At 52.0% G+C, this 20,333-nt stretch overlaps 1 protein-coding gene across 1 annotated transcript in view; it reads left to right on the top strand.

The window, feature by feature from the left end:
* LOC113407531 (astrotactin-1) overlaps nucleotides 1-16,126 on the top strand; it is a 218,180-nt gene extending 202,054 nt beyond the window's left edge. Inside the window, exons 17-22 of the mRNA XM_026656141.1 lie at nucleotides 5,585-5,853; nucleotides 6,520-6,653; nucleotides 7,362-7,513; nucleotides 9,246-9,381; nucleotides 11,204-11,304; nucleotides 15,939-16,126. Of these exons, the coding sequence (XP_026511926.1) occupies nucleotides 5,585-5,853; nucleotides 6,520-6,653; nucleotides 7,362-7,513; nucleotides 9,246-9,381; nucleotides 11,204-11,304; nucleotides 15,939-16,126 (980 nt within the window). The remainder of the gene's footprint in view (nucleotides 1-5,584; nucleotides 5,854-6,519; nucleotides 6,654-7,361; nucleotides 7,514-9,245; nucleotides 9,382-11,203; nucleotides 11,305-15,938) is intronic.
* The last annotated feature ends 4,207 nt before the right edge of the window (nucleotides 16,127-20,333 follow it).

Below are 20,333 nucleotides of genomic sequence, written 5' to 3'. Positions count from 1 at the left end.
TATCTATACACATTTATTCATTCAGATTCTTATTTTTTTACCTATTCTTTTATGTTGGAAAATGGTGAATGGCACATTGCTTATTTACTTAATTTTTTACTTTATATTTGTGTCAAGACTCATTTGGCTGGAAATTGGATTTCAATTAAAAATGCACAAAAACAGCATTTAAAATTAGTTTGTTATTGGTTAAATAAACCTACCTTAAAGTGTGCTGGATACATAAGAGAAAAGTAATTATCAAAATATATTTTGTATTTAAAACCAAGAGAAGTATTAGGAAGGAAGTATTATCGGTAGTTAGTGAATTGAATTGATGTGGTTCTGTCCGAGTGCTAGTCCCTATGTGTATTCCACCCGTGGGCACACATCCACCCCATGCACCTGAGACTGGAAAATCATGCAAGTAATGTCCGTTAGACCACGCCTCTGCCCTGGAGCTCCTCGTGGTCAGCACTGAGGAGGGGATAAGGAGAGGTGTGAGCTGACTGTCTCCCCAGTTTTTTCTTACCACCACATGACTTGATTCAGAATCCTCTGTGTCTGTAGCTATCTTTGCATTGTCTCTCTTATCTGTAAACATAATTGTATATAGTTCTTAGTGTTTTTAGTAATCTCTCTATAGTTAGTGTAGACTAGTTTTTCCCTGCCCTGAGACTCTCTGTTTCCCCCCTCGGGGGGACTGTGCCCAGAGTTCTGGATTTAAGAACTGTCTCCTGTCCTCCCTCCATCTCGGTCAGCAGTGACCACCAGCACTATCTTTACTGCTCTGAGGAGGCTCATATCTCCTCCAAGTGAAATATCTGTTTCTGCTTCCCTCCCCGGACCTGAGAGGGACAACAGCTCTATCTGAGGAAGTACCTGATGGACAAAGCTAGGAGACCCCAGTCGTATCCAGGCCCTTGAGCAGCGCTCCTCCGAGCACTAGCTTCAGGGCAGAGGCCAGATCTAATAAAGCCAAAGACCCGTTGTCTTGGGTTCTCATGAGAGATGGGGATGCTCTCACAGACACAAGAACAGATCCCCTTCCGGATTTGCTCCCAAGAGAAAGGGTCCCTCCCCGACTCCTTCCAAATCAGGTGAGTCCTCATACTCCAGTCCTAAAGACTTAGGCCCACGCAAGCCACCCAATCACGAGGGTAAGGCACTCCGGAGCAAGAAACCAAAGGTATCAACTCCGGTACCAGTTAGTAAACTGAAGAATCAGTATCTGCCAGCACTGACAAAGAGCTCCAGGCAGAACTCTTCTCCCTTAAACGGTACGAGCCCGATCTTGTAAGTACCTGCTAACCACTAAGCCCATGGATACACCAGATCCAACAATACCGATTAACAGGACCAGGGTAGATTGAGACTTATACCTTCCTGGAGGATATCTTCACTCTTCTGTACCCACAATCTCCTCTGCTTTCAGGTCCAGTCCTTCTGAGGAATGTTTCAACACCAGAAGTGGACTCCACCTCAGGAAGAGAGAGCTGCTTCCCTACTCCATCCACAAGCAAGCAGCGACAGTACTGCCATGGAACTAGATTCTACCTTTTCCTCAATCTAATGTTCAGGATGAACCATCGCCTCCATAAACAAAGGTTAGCCTGGACAGGGCTTCTAGACTTTTCTGGACTCATCCTCCAACCAGACAAAACTACCCTCCCAGAGACTATTGGTACCTGATGCCTTGGGGTCCCCCCAGCCAGCCTTCAAAATATACTGGCCCTGTTGGGGTCCATGGGACATGCATGGCACCCTGGATCTGTGTGAGAGGCTCACAAGCCCTCTTCCCCCAGACAACAGCAACAGGCTCTGCCGGAGTATACAGAGGAGAAAGATGTCGAGAGCCAGATCCACTGGTACCAGCGTTACTCGTGTGTATCATCATCCTCACCCAATGGGCAATTGCCCCATCTTTGCCATCCCCACCTGATGACCAGAGACAATACAAGAACTCTTGCAGATGGTGACATCTGAACCTCAGATCCCATTTGAGGAAGTTAATGGCATGCAGCATACACTCTTGGACATCCTACAGCCCAGTGGACTCAATCAGGTAGCTCTGCCAGGCTTTCATGGAACCAGCCAGGGTGTTATGGCACACGCTTGCGTCATGCATCTGTATCCCCAAACTAACTGAGAGATGATACTTTGTCCCTGAAAAGGGGCAGAATTTTTGTTCACTCATCCTGCCCCCAACTTCCTAGTAGCACAAGCAGTTGTAGAAGGATCTGGGCAACCACACTCCAAGACCACATCTGCGGACAAGGGCACTAAACACCTTGAACTTCTGGGGAGAAAAGCGGTCATATCCACCAGTGTCCAGTTTAGAATCATTAACTTCCAGGCCCTGCTAGCTAAGTATGATATGAACTACTTCATATTCTTGGAGTTTAAAGATACATGTCTTCAGGAGGAAAGGGCCCAATTCCCAAACCTTTGTTGACAAGGGTAGACTCATGGCAACAACTTGACTCCATGCTGCGGTTGACGTGGCCGATACCACATCTAGAGCAACCACAGTAGTATTGTGGAGTGAATCATGGCTTCTCTCTTCAGGGTTCAAGGTTCAGAACAACATCAAGCATTTACCCTTTGACCCAGCTAATCTCTTTATTGAAAAGACAGTCAATTCTTTGCCCTAGTTATGACTCAAGGTCAACCCTCCACTCCATAGGCATTTATACTTTGGCCCCAAAGAAGAAACATCATAAACAGGTGTATATATCAATGCCTCTTCTACAACCTTTCTACCACTAACGACCATATGAACCACTACGTAATTATCAGACACTGCAAAGACCAAGGTATGCAGCTCCATCCACCTCAACATCAGCCACCCAATATCATCCACCGGCTAAAGGTCACTTTTGACAGGACGTTCAAGAGTTGCCAGCCATCATTGACACCATCCTCATCTATTTCCCAAACCTTTGGTGGCTGCCTAGTGTACATTTGTAAGGTGCCAACTTGGAGTTGCATCCATCCCTTCACGAAGTCCAAGCCACTTCTGAAAATGCAGCCTTTGGAACGGCAGCATTACAGTAATCTATATCGCCTGCATCCTTGCACCCCCCTGACGACTGCTTACCAGTCACCCACATTTGGAGTACACATAGGGACCTGCTCACAAAGAAGAAGAGGAGGTTACTTACCTATAATTAGATGCTCTTCAAGATGTGTGGTCTGTCTCTGTATTCCACTACCCTCCCGCTTTCCCTTCTGCTTCAGATCATGATTGAATTAATGATTGAGAAGGAATGGTCTGCAAGATTTTAGAATTAGTAGATCTCATCTTCTTGTACTTTGTTTTTAGTTATTGCTTGGATATAGAAAACAAGCTTTCCTGATTTTTCAACTGCCAGTCAGTTTCTCAACTTTGACTGAATTAGTCATTGAACTGAACCAGTTGAATAAGTTGAAATGAAGAAAATATTCTCGCTGCAGAAGAGGCTACTGCTATCAAAAGCTGGTTTAGCCCTTCAGCAAGCTGGTTCCAGGTGCTTAGCCAGTGACAGCTACCAGTTCAGTGATTTGACTTTCTTTAAACTTCGGCAGCAAATACAGACTGCTTAATATTATTTGTTAATTTGAATGGTTTTAATACATTATAGCAAGTTTAAGCCTTAAAATAGATTGTCAATTTCAAATTTAGTTTTAAATAGGTTTATTTTTAAAAAAAATATTTAAATTAAATAATCTTAAATTTAAACCATTTTTTAAATTTAAAATAAAAAAATCTGATTTTTATTTATATATTTATTTATTTTGAATAAGTGATTTTTATCCACCTTTCCAACAAGTGTCAAAACTAGATTTCCGAGAGAGAACAAGGAGAGAGGCTTTTGGGGAGGAAAATAAAATGGTTCTTATAACTATTGCAGTGCTCCTTTTTGTCTATTAATAAAAACGGGACTTGCATACAATGTTAACTACTTAATAATTAGGCTCGGCAGGATTAGATTTTTTCAGTAAATGTTGATTTCACCATATAAACACAAACCGATGAAAAAACATCTCCATCAATGATGATAGAAATTTACAAATAGGCAAAGTAAGTACTTACTAGAGTTTGTTTGACGGATAGTTACTTTGTATATTTTGACATTTGATGTTGACAATTTGTGTTTTTTAACAGTTGTAAAGCTGTAACTTTTTGAATCGCAACGTCTGTCATTAAATAAATATTATCTAACCCCCCATAATTGCTTGCAACTGTGAACATTTAAATTAATACAAATAGAAAAAATGCTTAAAACTCATAATTTTGCACAACTGTGAAAACTGAAATAGATAAACATTTAAAAAATTGATCATGGGCTCTTCAGGCTAGAAGACAAAGGTATAATGAGATCCAATGGCTGGAAGTTCAAGCTAGAAGAATTCAGGCTGAAAAGTCGGTGCCCGTTTTTTACAATTAGGGTAATTAGCCACTAGAACAGCTTACCAAGGGTTGTGGTGGATTTGTCCATCACTGGCAATTTTTCAGTCAAGGTTGGATTCCCCCCACCCCTCCCTCTCCCAAAAGACATGCTCTGGTTCAAACATGAATGAATTCTGGGAAGTCTGTGTTATTTACTCTGACCTCCTGTAGGATCACAGCGGTCCCCTCTGGCTGTAGCATCTTTGAAACTATGAATCCTGCCAAGCCTATTAATAATAATAATGCTTTGTGATGTTTTCCACTCCTAGATTCCAAAGTGCTTTACAAAGGTTGGTCAGCGTCATTATCCCCCATTTTACAGATGGGGGAACTGAGGTACAGAGAGGTTCATGCCAGAATTTCCAAAGGAGGGGCCTGATCCAAAGTTCTTTTTCTTTAAATTCAGTGGGCTTTGGATCAGGTCTTCCTAGTTGTCTTACATAAAAGCCTAAAGTGAAATACATGATGTGGAGACGCTGTGCTACACTGCCCTCTAGTGGGTGGAATGAGAGCTGATGAAATGCTTGCTTTGAATTTATAATGCTCCCCCCCTCCAAAAAAAGTTGTAATGTTTTAAATTGAAAAACATCTATTCTTTTCACTCTGCTCTTACCCACAAAGGGCTAAAAGGATTTCCCTTAAACTTAACAAGAATTACTCCTGGGCTTGAGACCAAGCATGGAACGTTTCACCCCAAAAGGAGGATTTTTAAGGAAGTTCTCCGGATGTGAAAGCAGGTCCAAGTGGAAGCCAGAATAAACCTTTACTCTCATTATGCCCCCCCACCCCATCTGCAGGAGAGAGGCTCCCTCCAGTGGAGATTTCAGTCACTGCAGATGGAATTCAGTCCACTTGCAAATAGCCTGGGGACTCGGGCTCTGCGCGTGAGCGGCATGGAGGGCAGCCGGAGAAGCAAACCCCCAGCCGGAGGCCAGGATGTGGGGAAATGGAAGCACAGAGACGTTTAGGTCACTTGCCAGTGACAGAGCAGGGAAAGGAACTCAGAGGTCATGATGCCTGGTCCCTGGTTTAATCACCAGTCAGTATTTCCTGACTATGAAGTGAAGTGTGGCCATCTATGGTACTGGAAGAGCCATGGGCTGTAGAGGGAGAACAGGTGAGGGCATTATGGGTTGGCCTGATTTCCCATCCCCCCTTTCTCTTATTTCACAGGCAATTCCCCCTCTGACGAGTCCGAGGAGCGAGAGCGGGACCCCAAGGTTCTCACCTTCCCCGAATACATCGCCAGTCTGTCGGAGTCGGGCACCAAGCGGATGGCAGCTGGGGTCCGCATGGATTGCCAGAGCAGAGGCCGCTGCCCCTCCTCATGCCCGCTTTGCCATGTGACTTCGAGCCCAGACACGCCAGCCGAGCCAATTCTGCTGGAGGTCACCAAAGCAGCGCCCATCTATGAGCTGGTCACCAACAACCAAACCCAGAGGGTGAGGAGCCGGTTGCTGAGAGAGGGGTAGAATGTGGCAGGGTTGTGATTGGCTGAGCTGAGGTTATTAGCAGCGAATGGCTCTGGCAGGCCTGGAATGACAGACAGCCCTTATGTGGCGTGGCCGGCTGGCAGCATTACTGCTTGCCTTTCCACCTCTCCTTATTGAGCCAGCCTGATGTTTGCCACGTGGAGCACGTAGGTACAGCTTAAAGGGGTGTAGCACGTGGTGAGGAACTGCCAGAGAGCATCCCAGAGACAGGCATCTGCCTTGGCGGGGCTGTGTGAGGTCACCATAGTGACCAGGCACTTGGCACACTGCCATCCAGCTTATCAGGTCAGAGCACCAGCCACCATTCAGCATGCGCGGGAGTAAACAGACCCAGGCCTGGCTCAGCAATTGCCACTTGAAACCAGCTGCAGATGGGTGAAGGCTGAACGCCTCTGCCCCACCCCATGAATGGCCCCCATCCCTTTTGACTTCTCTCTGTGTCCCCTCTTTGCCAGGAGGTCTCAGAGCTCCCAGCTGCTGGCAGTGCGCTCAGGGCTGTGTGGGGAGCGGCATGCACAGAAAGTTACAGGGTTTCAGATGCCAGTGGCACAGCGGGTGATGAGGGTGGGGTGCCGTTCCTGCTTGCCTGGCCCTAATCCTCCTTCTCTTTCTCAGCTGTTGCAGGAGGCCACCATGAGCACCCTGTGGTGTTCCGGGAGTGGGGATGTCATTGAAGACTGGTGCCGGTGCGACTCGAGTGCTTTTGGCGCCGACGGGCTCCCAACCTGCGCACCCCTCCCACACCCGGTGTACGTCTCTCCCACGCTGATTTCGCCCCCCTCCGCAGAGATTATTCCTCTTGAAGGGGACTTCGGTGCTGGTGCAAGGTGCCGGAGCCAGAGGCCCAGAACCAGCGTGTAGCTGGAAGCCGGGGTGGTGGCAGCAGCTTGAGCTTCCCCCGCTCCACCCTGTAGAAGGCCTTGATCCCTGACCCCGAGTGACGACCTTCTGGCGTGCGAGGGAGTTGAGTGTGGCATAAAGGTTTCAGCAGCACTCGCTTGAAACCAGCTGCCTTCCCCAGGCAGGGCTGGGCGGTCTCAGAAATCAGTGGGACGTCTGCACAAATGAAAACTAACACCAGGCTTGACTGGTGCTGCAGCTTTCCTCCCCAGTGCAGGAGCAACTTAGGCACAGGATGGGCTGGATGAGGGGGGGAAGCAGCTGGCCCGGACCTCTGTGCACTGGCTATTCTGGGCTGCAGGCAGCCATGCAAGGCTCCCACCGGTCACCTTTGCCCCCCACCCTATGGATCATGTCTTCACAGTCCTGCTTCCTGGGAGGCACAGGCCATAACCCAGCCCGTGAGGACAGTGAGTCTCCAGTAGCTCAGAGGGAGCAATGGGTGGAGCCAGCCCCACACTGAAGAGGGTTGGGAAGAAAAGAACGGCACTGTTAGGGGCAGGCAGGAGCTGCCTATTGACAGGGTCTGACCCTCCTTGGTTTTCCCTCTTCCTCAGGCTGCGGCTCTCCACGGTGCACGAGCCGAGCAGCACCTTGGTGGTGTTGGAATGGGAGCACTCAGAGCCGCCAATCGGAGTGCAGATCGTCGATTACCTCATCCGTCAGGAGAAGATCACCGACCGAATGGATCATTCCAAAGTGGAGACCGGTGAGGGCAGTGACGGAGGGTGCTGCTCCTGCAGCAGCCAGAACTGGGCTCTGCTCGGGCTCCTCCTTTGCTCTGGGGGCGGGGTGGCACTGGCAGCCAATAATGTTCATTCCTGGCTGGATGAGGAACACACTCATCACAGCTCTGCCTTTTGCAGCATTGGCTTGGTAGCAAAGGGTGAAATCAAGAGCAGAATGCTTTCAATGGTGAGGGGTGGGCCCCCATCCAGCAAAGTACTTAAGCCCAGGCTGAACTTTAAGCCCATGCTTAAATACTTTGCTGGATTGGGGTCATAGCTGCCTGTTTTCACTTACTTGCAGCATTCCGAAATCCGTCTCTTCTTGGTCTGAAAGCCTGCACCCTAAATTCCTCCCCAAGGTTATTTCTGAACTCCATGTATCTGTTTTCATTCCGAAACCCTGTGCCTCTGCTCAGGAGAGGAGACTTCATTCCCTCGACCTCAGATGTTCCTTAACGTTCTACCTGCAGAGAACCAAATCTATCAGAAAATCACCTAAGCTATTTCTTGCCATAGTGCAAAGGTCACTGGGACGAGCTATATCTTCTCAGGGAATCTCTAAATGGATTCCTGGGTGCATCTTGGTGTGCTCCCAATTAGCACATATCACTCCACCAGAGCACACGCTGCCTCTCCAGCATCCTTGCAGGAAGTACCATTACCGGACACATGCAGAGCGGCAGACTGGAGTTCCAGTCACACATTCCCAAAACAGAACACACCAGTTCGGGCCTCGGCTGCGGATGCAGCCGTGGGAACTGCAGTGCTTCAACACATCTGTCTTACCAGCATCTTCGCACCCTCCTCCTGACAGAATACACTTGCCCACCGCCCACGCGTGGGATACACACAGGAACCAGCGCTCGAAGAAGAAGTGGAGATTACTTAGTCGTAACTGGAGGTTCTTTGAAATGTGTGGTCCCTGTCTATATTCCACTGCCCGCCCTCCTTCCCCTCTGCTTCCGATCCTACTGGATTCGTGGTAAGAACAGGAACCGGAGAGGCGTCAACCCGCATTGTCTCTTATTCCCTCAGTCTGGGGGACGAGGAGAACTGTGCGGGCCAACGGACACCACTTGTTAGCATTTCCAGCCTTGGGCACAAGGCATGCATCCCCACCCACATGTGGAATACAGACAGGGACCACCATGCATCTCAAAGAACAGCCGGTTACAGGCAAGTAATCTTCATTCACAATCACACCAGTCTCCATCCTCACTTCTTAGGCTGGAGACTCAGTGATTGTGAGGCTATTTGTATTTCTGTGTCTGCAACGGGGACACTAAGGCTTTTCCTCACCTGAAAAAGCTCCATAGAACTTCCACTTGCCCCCTAGCAGAGAGGTCACCGGCCTAAGAGCCTTGATCTTGTGCCGCAGCTCAGGGTCAAGGCAGGACACAAGAGCAACATAAACATTTTTCCTATCCTTCCCACCAATGCATTTTCTCCCCTTCCATAGCTCCCAATTGGCTAATCTCACACGGGAGGCAGTGCACGATGCATCACTCCAAATCACCAATAGTCAGCCTGTTACAAGGTCCTTTCCTCATTGCTCCTGACCCTCCAGGAAGTATCTGATCGGTCACTAGGTATTGGGCTCAGTTGGCCAGTCTTGTGACCCATTGTAGCCTCTCCTCACCCATCATCCCCTGCTTAGATTCTGGGGCATGGGAAGATAATTGCCTAAAATCTCCTTTTCCCCTCTTTCCCTAGAGACGGTGCTGAGTTTGGTGGATGACATCATCTCCGGAGCCAAATCCCCCTGCGCGATGCCGGCACAAGTACCCGACAAGCTGTCCACCACCATCTCCTTGATCATTCGCTGCCTGGAGCCTGACACCACCTACACGTGAGTGACACTGCCTCTAATTGGCTACGCCCGACCTCGTGAGTAATACTGCTGCTTCTGATTGGCTATTCCCAAGCTTTCTCCTCATCTTTGTGGTGGGCATGGAGAAAGGGAGCATTCATTCTCCATTCTCTTGCGTGGCAAGCACCCCCCTATTGGTTCATGCTGGATGTGCTCCTGGAACTATGCACAAATATTAAATTATCATCACCACCGTGTTGGCTAAGCTTGCCAGGGCTGTCCACTCAGCTGGACAGCATTTCCCTGTCGGTGACACGATAATTCTTAAATGCCGCATTTGATCGAGTCCAGAAAAAGTTCGAGACTTCAAGGGCCAGAACTCTATTGATTTTTGGGAAAATGGGGAAACCAAAATGGGGACAAATGGATGGAGCCCCATCAGCTGTTCAGCACAGCCACAGCTTCATGCACCTCTGCAGTTGTCTGAAGACCAAAGAACTGTTTGATGGCACCTGTTAATGTCTTCCAGCCTAACGATACCCCATCTCATCTGTGCCTACCTCCCACTAGGGTTTAACATGCTTACACCCTGAATGATTCTTCTCCCAGACAGAAGGAATAACGGTGGAGGAAGGGGAGTGGGAGGGAACAGAGCCCCTCACATGGGGGAAGGGGCAGACAAAGCCCCTGGCAAACGAGGTGGGGGAGATTGGCGTGATTAGGGATGTGGGGCATACAGAGCAGCTGGCATGGGCAGAGGAAGAATGGGGAACCCTGGTATGGGAGGAGGTAATGAGGGGCACCCAGAGCCCCATGGATGAAGGAGTCTCTGAAATAGATTGGGGTGGAGGGTGGCACACAGAGAGGTTGTGAGGGGCAAGGAGCCCCTGGTGTACGCCAGGAACTGGGCCTACATAGGCTGCGAAGGGTGCATCCCCCTTGGTTTTTTATCCCCCCAGGGGTGTCAGTGGAGAGGGGAATCCGGGCACAGCAGCATGTGGGTATCCCCCTCACCTGCACTGGAGGGTTATTTCGCATTTGCAGTCATGACCCAGCTGCTGATGGCAACGCCGTGCTCCATGGATCTGTAGATTCAGAGATGTGAAGCCCAGCAGCAGCCACGCAGAGCACGCGTGGCAGTGTTGGAAAGATCCTTACCTCCTGCCCTTCTTACACCTGCTTGATGGTATTGTTCAGCCTCACCTTCTGCCAGGCCCACAGTATGACTCCAGTCCACATGGGATGTAGACTCTCACTGAGCGCCTGGACTGATGCCTGACTTACCTACAGCCCCACTCCCCTGGCTGCAATGGAGGAGGCTCATGATGCGGTCGCACCAAGGCTGCTGTAATTCTGTTCTTTCCTTGTCACCTGCTCCAAGGCTGGGCCCAGGGTGGAGTTTACACACAGTGAGCACCTCAGATGGCATCAGGATGGAGACAGCAGGCTCTTCATATGTTAGCTGGCTCTTCCCTGCTGCTGGCCGGGGCTCTGCTCTGCATCATGCGCCAGGGCTCTGTGAATTGGCAGGGCTGTCAGTGCCCCGAGTACCAGCCCCAGCAGAGAGCTGCCTGCACTAGCCTGAGGTCACTGTGCTGCAAAGGGGATGCCAAGCCTCTTGTATTGAGTTCTCACCTCCCACTGGGTCTGCATGGAAAAGCAGCACAGGCCAGTTTGGGGCACCTGTGTCAAGCAGAGCAAAGTGATGTGCATGGTAGGACAGCCCCTTATCTCCTAGGCAATTAGTTGCATACATTCCTCCTGATGGGGGGTCTGCCGTGTGCACCTGCATGTGTGAGCTCCAGATTCCCCAGTCTGTCCGTCGTCTCCGTGCTGTGATAACATCTCCCCTCTCCCCCAGGTTCACGCTTTGGGGAGTTGATAACACGGGAAGACGCTCCAGGTCAAGTGATGTGACGGTCAAGACCCCATGCCCAGTGGTAGATGATGTGAAGGCTCAAGGTAACAGTGGGGGTGCTTAAGGGGGTGCCCTCCCCCTGGCAAAGCCCTGGTCTGACATGCTGGACTTCACTGCAGTGGATTGTCAGAGCATGGTTAAGCAGAACACAGAGCAGGCGAACCCCCACTCTTCTTTTGTTGGGCTAGTTGAAGAGATATGCCCAAGCCAAACCATGGGTGTGAATGGCCCTGAAGTTGGATGGAATCCAGATCCTGGTTGTTTTTGGCGTCTCTGTAATGGACGCACCTGAAACTCCAGAATTGAACACCCCTATAAACACTGGTGGTGTTTGGATCCGGATTGAAGCTTCTCAGATCCAGCCTGTCCCTAGTTATCTATCTGGTTCAGACTGCAAGACCCTTGGGGTAGGAACTTTGGCCCAGATCCTCAATGGGAACTAGGCACCTAAACATCTCTGAGGTTCTGGGCCTTTGTCGTCATCTTTGTCCATGCCTACCTACAGCACTGCTTTAGTAAATAATGACGATAAAGCGTGATGAGAACGAAGCACCCTCTTGGGGCTCCATGCATCTGATCTCAAAGGTTATGGGGACTTTGGAGGCTCTTGATGTAATTATTGCCTGAGGATGCACAGCTGCTTCTCTGTTGTTCATGCCGGGACAGAACCTTGTTAGAGGCAGTGGGAATCAGGTCAATACATCTAGATTGTGCAGGTGGAATGAGTGTGTTTGTTTAAAAATAACATCTCATTCTGCTTGGATGGGAGGTAATGGGAAGCATTGTTCTGAGTATGGGATGAGATGACTGGTGATGGGGGTGACAGCCCTACTCTTCTGAATAAACCAGTTCAGATCCCACTCAGCAGTAATCAAGTGGTTCCCACATGATGGCTGTCGGTTAGGTGGCCTCTCTCAAGCATCAGATCTCGGCCCCGTTCCCATTACTACAGCAATAATTTGCTGCCCCAATAGACAGCATCGTCCATTTACGGTTCTCAGAGTGTGGTATCTCGCCCGAAAACCAAGCACCAGAGCCAGCAGTAATTGGAAGCCTGATTCACTAGAGAGACCAGGGTGTGAATGGTTGCAGGAACTGTAGCTGGAATCCCTCCAGGTTAGGATCGAGGCTGATGGGAGGGTGAGTGGATGGAAACTTGCCTTGCCATTGGTTGTTCAGGCTGATGGCGAAGTGTTAGAAAAGTCCCCAAAGGGTTGGCCATGTCTGTGGCTAGTACAAAAAAATAGAGTCCATGAGCTTCAACAGGAATAGAAACCCTCCTGCTTCAGGGCATAAGCCAGCCTTAGTGATGGGGGTTAGGAGGCATCTTCACCAGGGCCAGATTAACTTTTTGTGGGCCCGGCGCCAAACATATTTGTGGGCCCCCCTGGGGAATAATTGTAAAAGGGGCCGGGGGTAAAAGCACAGTGGGGCAGGAGCTAGGGTTGGTCTCTGGAGCAAGGGAGGAGTCAAAGGTAAACTGCAAGTGCAGCAGAGCTGGGGAGGGGGTAAACAGGATCCCCCCCCCCGCCCCTGCCCACATAGAGCGGGTACCTACCTGGTTCTAGCCCATTCTCTTCATCTCTCTCTGCACTGAGCTGCCCCTCCTCCCACAGCAGCAGGAGAGGTTCTCTTCCAGCCCTCTGGGGTGGGTGTTGGGAGTGGGAGGAGCGGAGGCTAATGTGGTTACTCCTATAACCGGACATTTCGCTTCCAGTCAGCACTGCTAACCGGACACTCAGGTCCCATTTTCTACTGGAGTTTCCAGTCTAAAACTGGATACCTGGCAACAGGGCTGCCAGAAAAGCCTGAGGAGGGGAGAGGGGCAAGCAATCATTTTTAAAAGTAAGAGGGCTAAGTCTTAAGGGTGGGGGGCAAGTGATGGGTGGGCTAGGGAGTGGAGAGGAGCTAGTGGGCAGGGCCATGTCTGCTGTACTGCCCAGGTAGGTTGGAGACTGTGGGGATCTGCTGACACAGTATCCAGGGCCGATGCAAGGATATTTTGCACCCTAGGTGAAACTTCCACCTTGCCCCCCTCCCCCTCCCCCCTCCGGAGCATTGCTTATTATAAAATTTCAAAAATGAATACAGTGGAGTCACATCTTACGCGGGTGTTAGGTTCTAAGGTCAGCGCGTAAGAGGAAAATCGCGTATAGTGAAAATTACCATAAAGTACAGTACACACAGTATACATAGTTTATACTGTCTACACTAGAACAGGGGTCCTCAACCTACAGCACGCATGCCAAAGGTGGCAAGCAAGCTGTTTTTTTTTTTTTTTTAATGTCAGGCTGCAGGTCCTGGCCACCACTGAGCCTGCTGCTGGCCTGTGGTTCCGTTCACTCAGCTGCCAGCCAGGGTCCCAGCCGGCAACTCCGCTCAGCTTCCTGGTGTTCACCCAGGCCGGCAGGAAGCTGAGCAGGGCCGGTGGCCGAGACCCTGGCTGGCAAGGGACCGGCAGCCGGAGCCCCAGATTGTCAGTGGGCTGAGCAGGGCCGGCGGCTGGGACCTCAGCCCGCTGCCAGCCGGGGTCCCAGCCGCCGGCTCCGCTCAGCCTGCTCAGCCTGCTGCCAGCCGGGGTCCCGGCCGCCGGATCCGCTTAGCCTCCTGGCGGCCTGGGTGAACGGAACCCCAGGCCGGCGGACAGAACCCTGGGTGAACGGAACCCCAGACCGTTCACCCAGGCCGGCAGGAGGCTGAGCGGAGCTGGCTGGGACCCCAGCGGGCTGAGCGGGCTGAGTGGGGCTGGCGGCTGGCAGGAGCCGGCCCACTGCTGGCCCTGCTCAGCCCACTGCCAGCTAAGTGAACAGAACCCCAGGTCGGCAGCAGGCTCAGCGGCAGCCAGGACCCACAGCCTGCCATTAAAAAAAAAAAATCGGCTTGCGTGCCACCTTTGGCAGTAGTGTATACTGTACTTTATGGTAATTTTCACTTTTCCTCTTATGCGGTGACTTTAGAACCTAACCCCCATGTAAGATGTGACTCCACTGTAGTGTGTAAAAAAAATTTTGGGCACCGCTTTTTGGCACCCCCAATTCTTGCCGCCATAGTCAGTCGCCTAGTTCGCCTAGTGGTTACACCGGCCCTGAGAGTATCCCCAGCCCAGGTGACGTGACAGCCAGTGGTGGATTTAGAGTTAATGGGCCCCCCCAGCCCTGTGCTCAGCTTCATTTTTGGGGCTCCTCCTTGGGACCCAGTCAAGAAAATGAACATTCTCTCTTATCTCCCCCTGCCCCCATTTTTCATTCTTTTTTTCTTCATCCTCCTCCCATAAGTAATAGCAAGTAAATGAAAATAAAGTGAGGTACCTTGATTGTTCTTGTAGTCTAACTTATTTTTCCACAGACCACTTGAAAATCACGGAGGGTCTCGATGGACCACTTAATGATCTTTCCAAATATTGTAAAAAAATGTTCGGGTGCGGGGTCTGGCCAGGAGCTAGGGCGAGGGAGGAGGCTCAGGGTTGGGGCAGGAGGTTGGGATGTGGAACGCTTACCTGGGGCAGCTCCTGTTTGGTTCTCAGGATGGGGGTGGGAATGTGGGGGGGTGCAGGAGTCAGAGCAGGGGGCTGGGGAGGTGTGGAGGGTGCAGGGGTCAGGGAAGGGGGCGGGGGGGGGGGAGGGGGTGCAGGAGTCAGGACAGGGGGCTGGATGTGTGTGAGGCAGTGCAGGGGGCTGCGTATGTGGGGGGTGCAGGAGTCAGGGCAGGGGGCTGGGGGGGGGGGGGGGATGCAGGGGCTGGGGCGGTGCAGGGGTTAGGGTGGGCAGAGGGCTGGGGGGTGGGCTGGGGTCGGGGGGGAGGTGCTCACGCAGGGGGCTGGAGGGGGTATATGTCCCAATTCCAGCCCCTTCCCCAAGGCCTCACCTCCACCTCTTCTCCTCCTCCTCTCCGGAGCAGCGTGCTGCGGCTCGCTCCTCCTCCTCCTCCTCTCCCCCCCCACCCCCGCCCGCTGGCAAGGAGCTGATCTAGCTGACCGGCGGCAGGCAGGGAGGGGGGTGAGGGAACGTAGCACGCTGGGGAAAGAGGCGGGGGAGAGGCCTGGCTCCCGCCTCTTCTTCTCCTCCTCCCCCCAGCTAGGCTGATCCAGCTGATCGGCGGCAGGGAGGGGGGAGGGAATGTAGCACGTTGGGGAAAGGGGCGGGGCAGGAGCCAGGCTGCCAGCAGAGGCTGCCACGGAGCCGCAGCAGCTCCCAGCGTCAAGCTTCTCTGACCCCACAGGAGAGAGCGGGGGTGGAGAAGAGTGCACTGGGGCCCCTTTCAACCATGGGCCCGGAGCCACTGGCGCCATTGCAAATCCGGTATTGATCTTCACCTGGGCGCAGGTTATCTCATAACTGCCTGTTGCAGGGTTCCTTGCACCTTCCTCTACAGCAGCTGGTATTGGCCACTGTCCAAGACATGCCATTGGACTAAAGGGACCAAAGATCTAATCCAGTCTGGGAAATCCTGTATGTTCCACTGTCCCTCCTTCTAGAATATGACCTGGTGACACGGTGTAAATTCCGGGACACCCGGGGGGAATCCTGGCCTTATTGACATCAGTAAGAGTTTGCTCTGGACTGCAGTGGGTTTAGGATTTTGCCCCAGGGCTCTTTACTTGATAACTGACCTGGTTTGAGGCTACATTTCCTTTCTGTCTGACAAACGCACTGACAGCCCTCTCTGCCATCCTACTCAGAAATAGCAGACAAGATCTACAATCTCTTCAATGGCTACACCAGCGGCAAGGAGCAGCAGACAGCTTACAACACTCTGCTGGACCTGGGCTCGCCCAGCCTGCACCGGGTCCTCTACCACTACAACCAGCACTACGAGAGCTTCGGGGAGTTCACCTGGCGGTGTGAAGATGAATTAGGACCCAGGTAAGCCTGATAGCTGTGCCGGCTAGCGTAGCAGCTCTGCCTGACCAACACACCCCTGAGACTTATTACCATTAGGAAGGTTAGATTTGGCAGATTGTATTACTCTGGCACATATAGGCCCAAAATGAGATCCAGGCCTCACTGCAGTTACAAGCTGCACTGCTGCTGTGCCCCAAGGAGGACTCGGATGTGGGGGAGGGCACTTGGCATTTGCACTTTCCCCCTCCCCCGCAGGAAGGAGCGCTTCAGACTGGGTCTAGGGCTGCATAGGATGTGGTTGTAGAAGATACAGAAACAGAGGGTGAGATCCACTATCCCAGCCCTCTCTAGCCAACTCAACCCTTGTTGATGTGACTTCCTGAGACCGGAGAAGGAAGATCAATAAAAAACCCACGAGAAGAGGGACTTTGACAGGCACCATAGAGTCCAGTCCTTGAGACTACTGAGTCCAGGAGATTATGTTTGGGTGAATGATTCTCAGAGAAAGGAGACAGTGCAGGGATGGGCCAGACCCCTTCTATCCCACAGCGAACACCCCTAGAGATCAGAGACTAGAACACTGTGGTCAGGTGAATGCAAGGCTGTCTTTAGTTGCTGTTTCCACAGACTCTTAACCTCCTTTCTCTGTGCCCCCTCCTGGGTACTCTGAACAGTAGCTCCAAGTATTCACAGCGCATCCCCCGACTGCCCAGCCCTCACCCTTTCACTGGTCATCTGTGAATCTGCGTGTGGGCACCTTGTCCCATGGCAACCATTCACCTGTTGAGGAGTCCTGCATGCTGGGTGAGAGCAGCAGAAGCCAGTATCACCCCGGGCTGAAGCTGGCTCAATGTCTTCCAGCGTGTGCTTTGGCGGAGTGATTTCCCAGCCTGTGTCTGCAGGCAGCTTGAAGAGGGGAAAGGGGTAACTCAGACAGGAGGCAATGGGATTAGGAGCTTTTCACCTTCAGGCACAACCATGGAATGGGTGAACTAATGCTCAGACCCCAGCCAAAATCATGGTGGCTTTAAGTCCTAGACAAACCCACAACCACCAGCCCTGGTCTAGGAGAGGCAGGTGGGCCTGGGAACCACAGGACTCACACAGCCACCTTCTCCCTCACCCCAAGCTCCAGCTCCACCCTCCCCCACATCTTACCTTCAGGTGTCTTCAAGTGGGACTGGGGCTTGCATCTGCCGGGCTTTGGAGGGTATCAGCCGGGGTATCCCTGGGCCTGGGAAGCTTTTCTCATCCCCTCCTCCCCAGTTGCCAGGGGCACTGAGTGGTCCCTCTCTGTCCTTGTGTGGCTCTCCAGCAGATTCCCAGGGAGGGCCTCTGCCTCCTGTATCCTCAGCACATCTCCTGGTGAGGACAGAATGACCCAGAGCCCAGACAGACACAGCATCGAGAAGCTGGGAAAGAGCCTCCGTCCTGCTGCAAAAGCTGTGAGACTCCGCAGGGGCAGGCAGTACTCAGTAATCTCCATGGTTGCATTCAAGTATTAGTGGGTGTCTCCTCTTGTGTACAGTTGCTAGGGAACCTCCAAGGCCACCTTAACTCCCCAATGCTAAAAAGACTATTAAGCCTTCCTTATCCCGGATGAGCATTGGGGCGGTTTCCTCTCTGCGCTTGCCAAGTGCGTGGGGTCTGGGCCATTCTGGCCCCACCAGAAAAGATTGAAAGACACCCCCTCCCCCCACCTGGCAGCTCTCCCAAAACTGTATGCGGGGGGAAGACAGCTACTAAGAAGGCCCCCCCAAGACATTTAAAGTTGTGGCATGGGGTTCCCAAGGCCTGGGGGGTGGGGGCGGCTGAGTGGTTAGGTGTTCTGGGCAGGGGTTTCAGCTTCTTTTCAAGGTCCAGGTTCTTGTAGAAGTGGGCGTTCCAAGAGGTAGGTACGTTGCCATCTTTGGGCATAGGCCCTGCTGGGGGAGGGCTGGTATTTGACATACACATACTGACCGCTGCAGGTTTCATGCTGCTCTTCCTCTGTCTCCTTTCTTGAAACTGAGCACCAGGAGGTAGTGACCAAACATCATTCTGCTCCAATGGTGGCTTCTGTGGGGGCAGCCAATTGCTGGGAACTAGACTAACCCCAGACAGGCGACCTTGTCACAGAGCCAGTACCAGAACTGATCCTGATTATCCTCCCCTTGGGCATTCTCGGCAGAGGGACCAAGGGCTGACTGGAACGTGGAGAGGGGAACTCCCCTGTCGTCCCTAGAGGCAGCCCCTTTCGGTCATGGTGGAGGTAAACCGTCACGGCGTGGTGCACAGTATATGGGAGAAGTTCAGTCTCCAGGGCTGGCAGTGATCAGCACTGAATCTTTTGGTTGGTTTGAACTTCAAAGAGGAGAGGGCGACAGTGCAGACAGGTTAACGTCATCCCCTGGAAATGTTCAAATATTTGACATGAAATGACAATTTCTGATGAAGTGTTTGCAGCTCATGCTGTTGGAAAGGAACGCTGAGGCAGCTGCAGAGGTCTCTGGTGATGACAGAGCTCAGAAGCCGGACCTCTTGGTTGATCCTCTGCTAGAGTGAAGCATGCAGGCTGGTGGGGACAGGAGAAATCATTTGCAGATGACATCATTTAGCCAACAGAGGGTTCATTTAAATTTAAATTAATGGAGATATCCTATCTCCTAGAACTGGAAGGGACCTTGAAAGGTCATCAAGTCCAGCCCCCTGCCTTCACTAGCAGGACCAAGTACTGAATTTTGCCCCAGATCCCTAAGTGGCCCCCTCAAGGATTGAACTCACAACGCTGGGTTTAGCAGGCCAATGCTCAAACCACTGAGCTATCCCTCCCCCCTCTCTTTGACTGCTCTCTGGTACTCCTTGGGTGTCCTGAATACAAACCCAGGCCACTTGGACTCCTGAGTGAGCTGTCAGGAGTCAGCACCTTCCATCCTCCTATGCTGTTCCTGGGCATGCTTTGTCAGAATGCACTTGTCACTTCATGGCAACGCTGGTTTGTAAGCAAGAGGTTTGGACTAGAACCGTGGCCATTCCCTCCCGCCCCGTGAAGGCGCACAGAGTGCTGTTAGCCAGCCACCTGCTCTAGAGACGAACCAGCATGGAGGGAGAGATTGCCTCCCAGCAGACCAACAGTGGGTGTTTAGTGCCTGGTCCAAAGCCCACTGAAGTTAATGGAACAGGAGTACTTGTGGCACCTGAAGTTAATGGGAGTCTCTCAAGTTCTGTAGGCTTTGGATCTGGGCCTTAGTGACTCGGCCTCATACTGTATGATGCTCAGCCTGCTGGGGAGAGCTGAGCTCCTGCATTGCTAGCCAAGTGCTCATCGCCTCCCGGGAGGCATCACCTTGCTAGTCTGGGCCTGTCGGGGATTGGGAACAGGCTTCTGCAGCCTGGTACCTCCAGGTAGCTGCCTTAAAACCACCCATGTCAGTAGCAATCATCTAAAGCCTGCAAGGAGCAAGTGGTGGGACGTTCTGCCACCTTGCAAGGGAGAGCATCATGGTGGGCCAGCCTTGATTCCACCTTGCTCTTAGCCCACCAGGGATAGTAGTTGGCAGCTCCGGAATGGGGACAGCGGGCTGGCCTGGTTCACCGACCCCCTGCCCGCCAGGATCTCCCACGGGCGAGTGGGAGATCCTGGCACACACCTACCTGCAGTGCACCAGGTTGCAGCTCCTCTTCTGGTTCCTCCACAGCCTCCTGCCTAGGTTCTTGCTGCACTTTTCCTCCTTTGGCTGGTGCCCGCAGCTCCCCGGACTCCTTCATGGAGTTGTGGGCGCTGTCCTGTGTTCTCTGCTCAGTGTCCCCATCCAGAGCCCTCGGTCTAAACTTTAGATCTCCACTCCCGGCTTATCGTGTGTGGTTCTACAGACTCAGTTGTTTTCTGGGCTCTGGGGCCCCTCCCTCGATTGAGCAGGGTGGGCCTCTCGTCCTACATGAGCTTAACCCCCACCCTCAGAGAAACAAAAGCTGCGAGTGACTAGGGGGCTGAGATGAGGACAGAAGCATGGTAGCTGGGTGTGGGGTTGGTGCCAACTTTGCTTTTCATCCTCAGCATTGACGCTGGTCCGCCCTGCCCCCTTCGGCAGGGAGACATTGCATTCAGGTGGCATGGAGAGTTAGGGGGACCCAGTGACTCTATCTGCCACAGGACTGTTATCCTTGTTCTCCAGGGCCTTTTCATGGTCTGTTTAACCTTCCGTGCTTCTCTCTTTTTACACCTTCTCTCTCTTTCCCCACCCCCATCTTAC

Source organism: Terrapene carolina, unplaced genomic scaffold (assembly GCF_002925995.2).
Source record: "Terrapene carolina triunguis isolate 2854851 unplaced genomic scaffold, T_m_triunguis-2.0 Scaffold212, whole genome shotgun sequence".
NCBI lineage: Eukaryota > Metazoa > Chordata > Testudines > Emydidae > Terrapene > Terrapene triunguis.
This window is presented reverse-complemented; position numbering and strand designations above follow the sequence as displayed.